The sequence below is a fragment of the Hypanus sabinus genome, chromosome 10, assembly GCF_030144855.1.
Source record: "Hypanus sabinus isolate sHypSab1 chromosome 10, sHypSab1.hap1, whole genome shotgun sequence".
Lineage (NCBI taxonomy): Eukaryota > Metazoa > Chordata > Chondrichthyes > Myliobatiformes > Dasyatidae > Hypanus > Hypanus sabinus.
The window spans coordinates 155,823,395-155,834,861 of NC_082715.1; the positions used below are offsets into that span (position 1 = coordinate 155,823,395).

Sequence of the window (11,467 nt, forward strand, 5' to 3'; positions counted from 1 at the left end):
AATGAAGCCAGTGGTCTCACTCCCCCAACATCCCAACACAAAGAAGCCAGTGGTCTCACCACCCCCCAACATTCCAACACAATGAAGCCAGTGGTCTCACCCCCCCAACATCCCAACACAGTGAAGCCGGTGGTCCCATCCACACTGACATCCCAACACAATGAAGCCAGTGGTCTCACTCCCCCAACATCCCAACACAATGAAGCCAGTGGTCTCACGCCCCCAAACATCCCAACACAATGAAGCCAGTGGTCTCACCCCTCCAACATCCCAACACAATGAAGCCAGTGGTCTCACCCCCCCAACATCCCAACACAATGAAGCCGGTGGTCTCACCCCCCCCAACATCCCAACATAATGAAGCCAGTGGTCTCAACCCCCAACATCCCAACACAATGAAGCCAGTGGTCTCACCCACACAGACATCCCAACACAATGAAGCCAGTGGTCTCACCCCCCCAACATCCCAACACTATGAAGCCAGTGGTCTCACCCCCCCCAACATCCCAACACAATGAAGCCAGTGGTCTGACCCCCCAAACATCCCAACACAATGAAGCCAATGGTTTCACCCCCCAACATCCCAACACAATGAAGCCAGTGGTCTCACCCACACTGACATCCCAACACAATGAAGCCAGTGGTCTCACCCCCCCAACATCCCAACACAATGAAGCCAGTGGATTCACCCCCCAACATCCCAACACAATGAAGCTGGTGGTCTCACCCCCCCCAACATCCCAACACAATGAAGCCAGTGGTCTCACCCCCCAACATCCCAACACAATGAAGCCAGTGGTCTCACCCCCCCCAACATCCCAACACAATGAAGTTTGTGGTCCCACCCACACTGACATCCCAACACAATGAAGCCAGTGGTCCCACCCACACTGACATCCCAACACAATGAAGCCAGTGGTCTCACCCCCCCAACATCCCAACACAATGAAGCCAGTGGTCTCACCCCCCACCCCAACATCCCAACACAAAGAAGCCGGTGGTCTCACCCCCCCAACATCCCAACACAATGAAGCCGGTGGTCCCACCCACACAGACATCCCAACACAATGAAGCCAGTGGTCTCACTCCCCCAACATCCCAACACAAAGAAGCCAGTGGTCTCACCCCCCCCAACATTCCAACACAATGAAGCCAGTGGTCTCACCCCCCCAACATCCCAACACAATGAAGCCGGTGGTCCCATCCACACTGACATCCCAACACAATGAAGCCAGTGGTCTCACCCCTCCAACATCCCAACACAATGAAGCCAGTGGTCTCACCCCCCCCCCCAACATCCCAACACAATGAAGCCGGTGGTCTCACCCCCCCAACATCCCAACACAATGAAGCCAGTGGTCTAACCCCCCCCAACATCCCAACACAATGAAGCCAGTGGTCTCACCCCCCCCCCAACATCCCAACACAATGAAGCCAGTGGTCTCACCCCCCCAACATCCCAAAACAATGAAGCCGGTGGTCCCACCCACACAGACATCCCAACACAATGAAGCCAGTGGTCTCACTCCCCCAACATCCCAACACAATGAAGCCAGTGGTCTCACTCCCCCAACATCCCAACACAATGAAGCCAGTGGTCTCACCCCCCCAAACATCCCAACACAATGAAGCCAGTGGTCTCACCCCTCCTACATCCCAACACAATGAAGGCAGAGGTCTCACCCCCCCCAACATCCCAACACAATGAAGCCAGTGGTCCCACCCACACTGACATCCCAACACAATGAAGCCGGTGGTCTCACCCCCCCAACATCCCAACACAATGAAGCCAGTGGTCTCACCCCCCCCCCACAACATCCCAACACAATGAAGCCGGTGGTCTCACCCCCCCAACATCCCAACACAATGAAGCCGGTGGTCTCACCCCCCCCAACATCCCAACATAATGAAGCCAGTGGTCTCAACCCCCAACATCCCAACACAATGAAGCCAGTGGTCTCACCCACACAGACATCCCAACACAATGAAGCCAGTGGTCTCACCCCCCCAACATCCCAACACTATGAAGCCAGTGGTCTCACCCCCCCCAACATCCCAACACAATGAAGCCAGTGGTTTGACGCCCCCAACATCCCAACACAATGAAGCCAGTGGTCTCACCCCCCTCCCAACATCCCAACACAATGAAGCCAATGGTTTCACCCCCCAACATCCCAACACAATGAAGCCAGTGGTCTCACCCACACTGACATCCCAACACAATGAAGCCAGTGGTCTCACCCCCCCAACATCCCAACACAATGAAGCCAGTGGTTTCACCCCCCAACATCCCAACACAATGAAGCTGGTGGTCTCACCCCCCCCCAACATCCCAACACAATGAAGCCAGTGGTCTCACCCTCCCAACATCCCATCACAATGAAGCCGGTGGTCTCACACCCCCAACATCCCAACACAATGAAGCCAGTGGTCTCAACCCCCAACATCCCAACACAATGAAGCCTGTGGTCCCACCCACACTGACCTCCCAACACAATGAAGCCAGTGGTCTCACCCCTCCAACATCCCAACACAATGAAGCCAGTGGTCTCACCCCCCCCAACATCCCAACACAATGAAGCCAGTGGTCCCACCCACACTGACATCCCAACACAATGAAGCCGGTGGTCTCACACCCCCAAAATCCCAACACAATGAAGCCGGTGGTCCCACCCACACTGACATCCCAAAACAATGAAGCCAGTGGTCTCACCCCCCCAACATCCCAACACAATGAAGCCAGTGGTCTCACCCCCCCCCCCAACATCCCAACACAATGAAGCCGGTGGTCTCACCCCCCCAACATCCCAACACAATGAAGCCGGTTGTCCCACCCACACAGACATCCCAACACAATGAAGCCAGTGGTCTCACTCCCCCAACATCCCAACACAAAGAAGCCAGTGGTCTCACCCCCCCCCCAACATTCCAACACAATGAAGCCAGTGGTCTCACCCCCCCAACATCCCAACACAATGAAGCCGGTGGTCCCATCCACACTGACATCCCAACACAATGAAGCCAGTGGTCTCACTCCCCCAACATCCCAACACAATGAAGCCGGTGGTCTCACCCCCCCAAACATCCCAACACAATGAAGCCAGTGGTCTCACCCCTCCAACATCCCAACACAATGAAGCCAGTGGTCTCACCCCCCCCCAACATCCCAACACAATGAAGCCGGTGGACTCACCCCCCCCAACATCCCAACACAATGAGGCCAGTGGTCTCACTCCCCAACATCCCAACACAATGAAGCCAGTGATCCCACCCCCAACATCCCAACACAATGAAGCCAGTGGTCTCACTCCCCCCCAACATCCCAACACAATGAAGCCAGTGGTCTCACCACCCCCAACATCCCAACACAATGAAGCCAGTGGTCTCACCCCCCCAACATCCCAACACAATGAAGCCAGTGGTCTCACCCCCCCAACATCCCAACACAATGAAGCCAGTGGTCTCACCCCCCCAACATCCCAACATAATGAAGCCAGTGGTCTCACCCCCCCCCAACATCCCAACACAATGAAGCCAGTGGTCTCACCCCCCCCAACATCCCAACATAATGAAGCCAGTGGTCTCACCCCCCCAACATCCCAACACAATGAAGCCAGTGGTCTGACCCCCTCAACATCCCAACACAATGAAGCCAGTGGTCTCACCCCCCCCAACATCCCAACATAATGAAGCCAGTGGTCTCAACCCCCAACATCCCAACACAATGAAGCCAGTGGTCTCACCCACACTGACATCCCAACACAATGAAGCCAGTGGTCTCACCCCCCCCCCAACGTCCCAACACAATGAAGCCAGTGGTCTCACCACCCCAACATCCGAACACAATGAAGCTAGTGGTCTGACCCCCCCAACATCCCAACACAATGAAGCCAGTGGTCTCACCCCCTCCAACATCCCAACACAATGAAGCCAGTGGTCTCACCCCCCCAACATCCCAACACAATGAAGCCAGTGGTCTCACCCCCTCCAACATCCCAACACAATGAAGCCAGTGGTCTCACCCCCCCAATATCCCAACACAATGAAGCCAGTGGTCCCACCCCCACAACATCCCAACAGAATGAAGCCAGTGGTCTCACCCCCCCAACATCCCAACACAATGAAGCCAGTGGTCTCACCCCCCCAACATAATGAAGCCGGTGGTCTCACCCCCCCAACATCCCAACACAATGAAGCCAGTGGTCTCACCCCTCCAACATCCCAACACAATGAAGCCAGTGGTCTCACCCCCCCCCAACATCCCAACACAATGAAGCCGGTGGTCTCACCCCCCCAACATCCCAACACAATGAAGCCAGTGGTCTCACCCCCCCCAACATCCCAACATAATGAAGCCAGTGGTCTCACCCCCCCAACATCCCAACACAATGAAGCCAGTGGTCTGACCCCCTCAACATCCCAACACAATGAAGCCAGTGGTCTCACCCCCCCCCCCCAACATCCCAACATAATGAAGCCAGTGGTCTCAACCCCCAACATCCCAACACAATGAAGCCAGTGGTCTCACCCACACTGACATCCCAACACAATGAAGCCAGTGGTCTCACCCCCCCCCCAACGTCCCAACACAATGAAGCCAGTGGTCTCACCACCCCAACATCCGAACACAATGAAGCTAGTGGTCTGACCCCCCCAACATCCCAACACAATGAAGCCAGTGGTCTCACCCCCTCCAACATCCCAACACAATGAAGCCAGTGGTCTCACCCCCCCAACATCCCAACACAATGAAGCCAGTGGTCTCACCCCCTCCAACATCCCAACACAATGAAGCCAGTGGTCTCACCCCCCCAATATCCCAACACAATGAAGCCAGTGGTCCCACCCCCACAACATCCCAACAGAATGAAGCCAGTGGTCTCACCCCCCCAACATCCCAACACAATGAAGCCAGTGGTCTCACCCCCCCAACATAATGAAGCCGGTGGTCTCACCCCCCCAACATCCCAACACAATGAAGCCAGTGGTCTCAACCCCCAACATCCCAACACAATGAAGCCAGTGGTCCCACCCACACTGACATCCCAACACAATGAAGCCAGTGGTCCCACCCCCCCAACATCCGAACACAATGAAACCAGTGGTCTCACCCCCCCCAACATCCCAACACAATGAAGCCAGTGGTCTCACCCCCCCAACATCCCAACACAATGAAGCCAGTGGTCTCACCCCCCCCAACATCCCAACATAATGAAGCCAGTGGTCTCAACCCCCAACATCCCAACACAATGAAGCCAGTGGTCTCACCCACACAGACATCCCAACACAATGAAGCCAGTGGTCTCACCCCCCCCAACATCCCAACACAATGAAGCCAGTGGTCTGACCCCCCCAACATCCCAACACAATGAAGCCAGTGGTCTCACCCCCCTCCCAACATCCCAACACAATGAAGCCAATGGTTTCACCCCCCAACATCCCAACACAATGAAGACAGTGGTCTCACCCACACTGACATCCCAACACAATGAAGCCAGTGGTCTCACCCCCCCCAACATCCCAACACAATGAAGCCAGTGGTTTCACCCCCCAACATCCGAACACAATGAAGCTGGTGGTCTCACCCCCCCCAACATCCCAACACAATGAAGCCGGTGGTCTCACCCCCCCAACATCCCAACACAATGAAGCCAGTGGTCTCAACCCCCAACATCCCAACACAATGAAGCCTGTGGTCCCACCCACACTGACATCCCAACACAATGAAGCCAGTGGTCCCACCCCCCCAACATCCCAACACAATGAAGCCAGTGGTCTCACCCCCCCAACATCCCAACACAATGAAGCCAGTGGTCTCACCCCCCCAACATCCGAACACAATGAAGCCAGTGGTCTACCCCCCCCCCAACATCCCAACACAATGAAGCCAGTGGTCTCACCCCCCCAACATCCCAACACAATGAAGCCAGTGGTCTCACCCCCCCAACATTCCAACACAATGAAGCCAGTGGTCTCACCCCCCCAACATCCCAACACAATGAAGCCAGTGGTCTCACCCCCCCAACATCCCAACACAATGAAGCCAGTGGTTTCACCCCCCCAACATCCCAACACAATGAAGCCAGTGGTCCCACCCACACTGACATCCCAACACAATGAAGCCAGTGGTCTCACCCCCCCAACATCCCAACACAATGAAGCCAGTGGTCTCACTCCCCCAACATCCCAACACAATGAAGCCAGTGGTCTCACCCCCCCAACATCCCAACACAATGAAGCCAGTGGTCTAACCCCCCCCAACATCCCAACACAATGAAGCCAGTGGTCTCACCCCCCCCCAACATCCCAACACAATGAAGCCAGTGGTCTCACCCCCCCAACATCCCAACACAATGAAGCCAGTGGTCTCACCCCCCCAACATCCCAACACAATGAAGCCAGTGGTCTCACCCCCCCAACATCCCAACACAATGAAGCCAGTGGTCTAACCCCCCCCCCCCAACATCCCAACACAATGAAGCCAGTGGTCTCACCCCCCCAACATCCCAACACAATGAAGCCAGTGGTCTAACCCCCCCCCCCAACATCCCAACACAATGAAGCCAGTGGTCTCACCCCCCCCCAACATCCCAACACAATGAAGCCAGTGGTCTCACCCCCCCAACATCCCAACACAATGAAGCCAGTGGTCTCACCCCCCCCAACATCCCAACACAATGAAGCCAGTGGTCTCACCCACACTGACATCCCAACACAATGAAGCCAGTGGTCTCACCCCCCCCAACATCCCAACACAAGGAAGCCAGTGGTCTCACCCACACTGACATCCCAACACAATGAAGCCAGTGGTCTCACCCCCCCAACATCCCAACGCAATGAAGCCAGTGGTCTCACCCCCCCCAACATCCCAACACAATGAAGCCAGTGGTCTCACCTCCCCCCAACATCCCAACACAATGAAGCCAGTGGTCTCACCCACACTGACATCCCAACACAATGAAGCCAGTGGTCTCACCCCCACAACATCCCAACACAATGAAGCCAGTGGTCTCACCCCCCCCAACATCCCAACACAATGAAGCCAGTGGTCTCATCCCCCCCCAACATCCCAACACAATGAAGCCAGTGATCTCACCCCCCCAACATCCCAACACAATGAAGCCAGTGATCTCACCCCCCCAACATCCCAACACAATGAAGCTGGTGGTCTCAAGCACCTCCCCCATCTCAAGCTAGTCCCACGTTGCAGTGTTAACTCTGAATGTGGGCAGAGGAGTTGTGACTACCAGAATGGAAGTGAACTTCAGACTTTGTAAACCTTTGATAAAATCCCATTTGAGGTAATTAATCAAAGTTAGAAGATTATTGGGTTGGGGGGAAGGAATGTTGCTGTATCCTACGGATCAGTAAAGGATGAAGAGCAGAGAGAATAAACGTTGTCTTTGGGTTGGAAGGCTTTTTTACTGCCTGTTGTGGTGAAGAGTCGTCCCAGAACCTGTGGCCTTTCCCACACAGATTGGCTGTGAGCTCCACTTACTGTTTGACCCTCTTCCCAGTTCCAGGCCCGGTCGGTTCAGTCTGATCACAGTGTGCTGCAGTCTCTCCCTGAGCCATGCTAACTGGCGGCAGAGGGAAGTGGGGGTGGGTGTAAGGGAGGGGGGGTGAAGGAGGAAGGGTGGAAAACACCAGGCACATGAGATGAGAGTTTTGGCGAGATTGGGATGGCCTGGCCCTGCCGTGGTGTGGGCTTGTATGGGCAGAGGGAAGTGGGGGTGGGTGTAAGGGAGGGGGGGTGAAGGAGGAAGGGTGGAAAACACCAGGCACATGAGATGAGAGTTTTGGCGAGATTGGGATGGCCTGGCCCTGCCGTGGTGTGGGCTTGTATGCTCGGCCAGTATCTCTCCTGTAGGGGTGAGCATCAGGCCTGGTTTCACTGAGCAGACTAGAAACAGCACAGGACCATCACTGCTCACTGCCCACCACACGCCAGGTCTAACTGCGCCTATCCGCGTGTCTCCCCACATGCTCCACAAAATCCTCCCCTGACCGGGAGCCTGTGCAAGTGACATGTTGCTGTTGTTTTCAGGAGGTACGAATGGGCCTGGAGGAGAGACACCAGACACTGAATGTCATAACCAAGCTGACAGCAGCAGGCGTGGTCCAGGCCATCGTGCGGAACGGAGGACGGTGGGATGCTGTGTCAGACCACCGGAAAGGAGGGGAACCAGCAGGTTACTGAGGACCCTGATCGGTTGGTCTGTACAGCTCTGTGCCTAGATTGAGGAGTTCGACTGGCAGGAGCCAAACTGATCAACCCAATCCGTAATCAGATCCGAAAATCCAATGTCCTGTTGAAGTATGGCCAGTGTTATGTTACTTCTGTTTAAACAGGTTAACAGTAAAGAGTCATATTCTGGAAGAGTTAGAGAACTTTTATTTACAGTAATAAACAAACTTGTCTTAACCGTGCTGGAACATTCTAGCAATCCCGCGCATGCTCAGTGCTCTGTGCAATCATGTATTGGCACATCATTGCACGCAACATCACCACAGCCAGTTACAGGCAACTTTACCTGTCTGCACCTTTGTCAGATACTTTACCAGCCACAAGCAAAAGCTCTTAAGACACCTGGAGTTGGGGAGGGACTCAGGGATGTAAATTGTGTTTTCAGTTCAGACAAGTGGCTGGACACAGAGATGCAAATCCCTCTCTGAAACAGACTGTGTTTGGGCCATTGTGCCACCCACTTCCAGTCTTCTGGAATCCAGCCCAGCCCAACCCACTCCCAACCACACCCAACCACAAACCATTCCCAACTTATTCCAAACTTATTCCCAGCCTCGCATCATTGTCAACCTCACCAACCTCACCCCATCATGCCCAGCCTGAAAGCAGTGCTAACAACCACAGTGGGAAGTCTGACGTGATTGTTACCACTCCACCTGTCTCTCAGACCAGTCCCAGCTGGGTCAGGAGAACACGTGCAAACCCAGCAGCCATTTGCAGTTCCATCTATGCTTGTCAACGTTCTAGCGCAGAAAGATTTCCAGCAGTGCTCTGTCTCCAGTCAATAATTTGTCTAATATTCATAAGACCTATGTAGTTTTGCTGGAAATCCAATCTAGCTTCAGTGCTTGCTGATTAGTTTGGTAAATTTGAGACCCTGTACCTAAGAGCTGGCCTGCATTTGGTGAGTACACAGAGTCCATTTGGCCGACCCTTCCTCTCCCCTCCACCTTCCCTGGACAGTTTCCATGTCTTTTCTTCTAGACGTCCCTGAGCAGATGGATTGTCAGGAATAATGGGACCAATTTGCCCTGTTCTGTTGACTGGAGGCTGAACGATAACTGTTCCCACCCTCCAGCCCTGACCAAGGGTCTCTGCTTCTCTGATGATGAGCCCATCTGGCTCTGAGTAACACTCCATATCCTTGATGCACAGGATTGTGTCGACTGTTTCACTGTGACTTTGTGAACACCCCAATAAATTCTCAAAGCACATTGTGTCTTTACTCATGGGCTCTGGGCTTAAACCTTGCTCGGTGGAGAGAGGGAGCAGTTGCTCTCTGGGAAGAGATATTGCAGCTGGATCCCCAGCACCTGCTTTCTACTCGGACAGGTACACAGATGAGAAGAGGAACAAGGCTAAGCAGAAGCAAACGGGACTGCTTTAGATGAGAATCTGGTCGGCGGGGAGCAGACAGCCCAAAGAGCCTGCTTCTGAGCTGTGGGACTCTCACACAGGTTTAAGGTGCTGGGGAGTAGGTACAGAGGGGATGTCAGGGGTAAGTTATTTACTCAGAGAGTGGTGAGTGTGTGGAATGGGCTGCTGGCAATGGTGGTGGAGGCGGGTACGACAGGGTCTTTTAAGAGACTCCTGGGTAGGAACACGGAGCTTAGAAAAATAGAGGACTATGGGTAAGCCCAGGTAACTTCTCAGGTAGGGACATGTTCGGCACAGCATTGTGGGCCGAAGGGCCTGTACTGCACTGTAGGTTTATTATGTTTCTGTGCAAAGCAGGTGCTTACCATGGGAGTCACCACCACCATAGTGCAGACAACGTGGCAGTGTGTTTAGCACAGGAAGATGCCGGAGTACTGAGAAGGAATGCCACACATAACAATGAAGGAGCGTGTGTACTTGCTGAGACCGTCAAGCTGCCTCACGGGTTCACAAGTTCACTACAGAGCTGACCGTCACACATCTCACCTTCACCATCTCCTGGCAACCTTCTGCCACAAAATTAGACACAATCACTGACCGCTCCAGGAGAGACCCAACGCTACCTCACAGTGAGAGAGAGAACTCAACTCACCTCTGTTTAAAGTGGCCCCTGATGACCCCGAGTAACAGGAACGTAGGACATGAACGCTTCCTCTTCCAGGCTGACATCCACAGGGGCCACGTCCAAATGAAACAAAAACAGAAAGCAGCTTGTCTTGCATACTGTCGTTCACAGAGATCAAATCATTACACAGTGTACAGAGGCTGCATAGTGTCGCTATATGAATCGAATCATAACAGAGTGTACGGAGGCTGCATACTGTCGCTATATGGATCGAATCATAACAGAGTGTACGGAGGCTGCATACTGTCGCTATATGGATCGAATCATTACACAGTGTATGGAGGCTGCATACTGTCGCTATATGGATCGAATCATAACAGAGTGTACGGAGGCTGCATACTGTCGTTCACAGAGATCGAATCATTACACAGTGTACGGAGGCTGCATACTGTCGCTATATGGATCGAATCATAGCAGAGTGTATGGAGGCTGCATACTGTCGTTCACAGAGATCGAATCATTACACAGTGTACGGAGGCTGCATACTGTCGCTATATGGATCGAATCATAACAGAGTGTACGGAGGCTGCATACTGTCGCTATATGGATCGAATCATAACAGAGTGTATGGAGGCTGCATATTGTCGTTATGCAGATTGAATCATTACACAGTGTGCAGAGATTGCAAACTGTCCTTAAAGAGAGATCAGATCGTTACACAGTGTAAAGAGGTTGCATAACGTTGTTATATATATTGAATTGCTACACAGTGTGCAGAGATTGCATACTGTTGATATACAGATGGAATCATTACACAGTGTGCAGAGAATGCATACTGTCATTATACAGATCAAATTGTTACAGAGTGCGCAGGATTTGCATACTGTTATTATATAGATTGAATCATTACACAATGCACATTGGTGCATACCGGCTTTAAACAGATAATGAATTATTACACAGTGTACAGAGGTTGCATACTGTCGTCACAAAGACCGAATCGTTACACCATGTGCAGAAGTTGTGTACCATCGTTATACAGATCACATCGGCACATGTGCAGAGTTTGCATACTGTTGTATTACAGATCAGTTCTTTACACAGTGTGCAGAGGTTACATACTGTCATTAAACTGATCGAATTGTTACACAGTTTGAAGAGAGGACATACCATCGTTGTACAGATCGAATTGTTACACAGTGCACGGAGGTGCATAC

At 53.0% G+C, this 11,467-nt stretch overlaps 1 protein-coding gene across 2 annotated transcripts in view; it reads left to right on the top strand.

The window, feature by feature from the left end:
• The window catches only part of LOC132401263 (glutathione hydrolase 1 proenzyme-like), a 572,601-nt gene extending 563,152 nt beyond the window's left edge, over positions 1 to 9,449 (top strand). For both annotated transcript variants that reach the window (XM_059983295.1, XM_059983294.1), the window contains one exon: positions 8,048 to 9,449. In XM_059983295.1, coding sequence (XP_059839278.1) covers positions 8,048 to 8,200 — 153 coding nt within the window. In that variant the 3' untranslated portion in view covers positions 8,201 to 9,449. The remainder of the gene's footprint in view (positions 1 to 8,047) is intronic.
• The last annotated feature ends 2,018 nt before the right edge of the window (positions 9,450 to 11,467 follow it).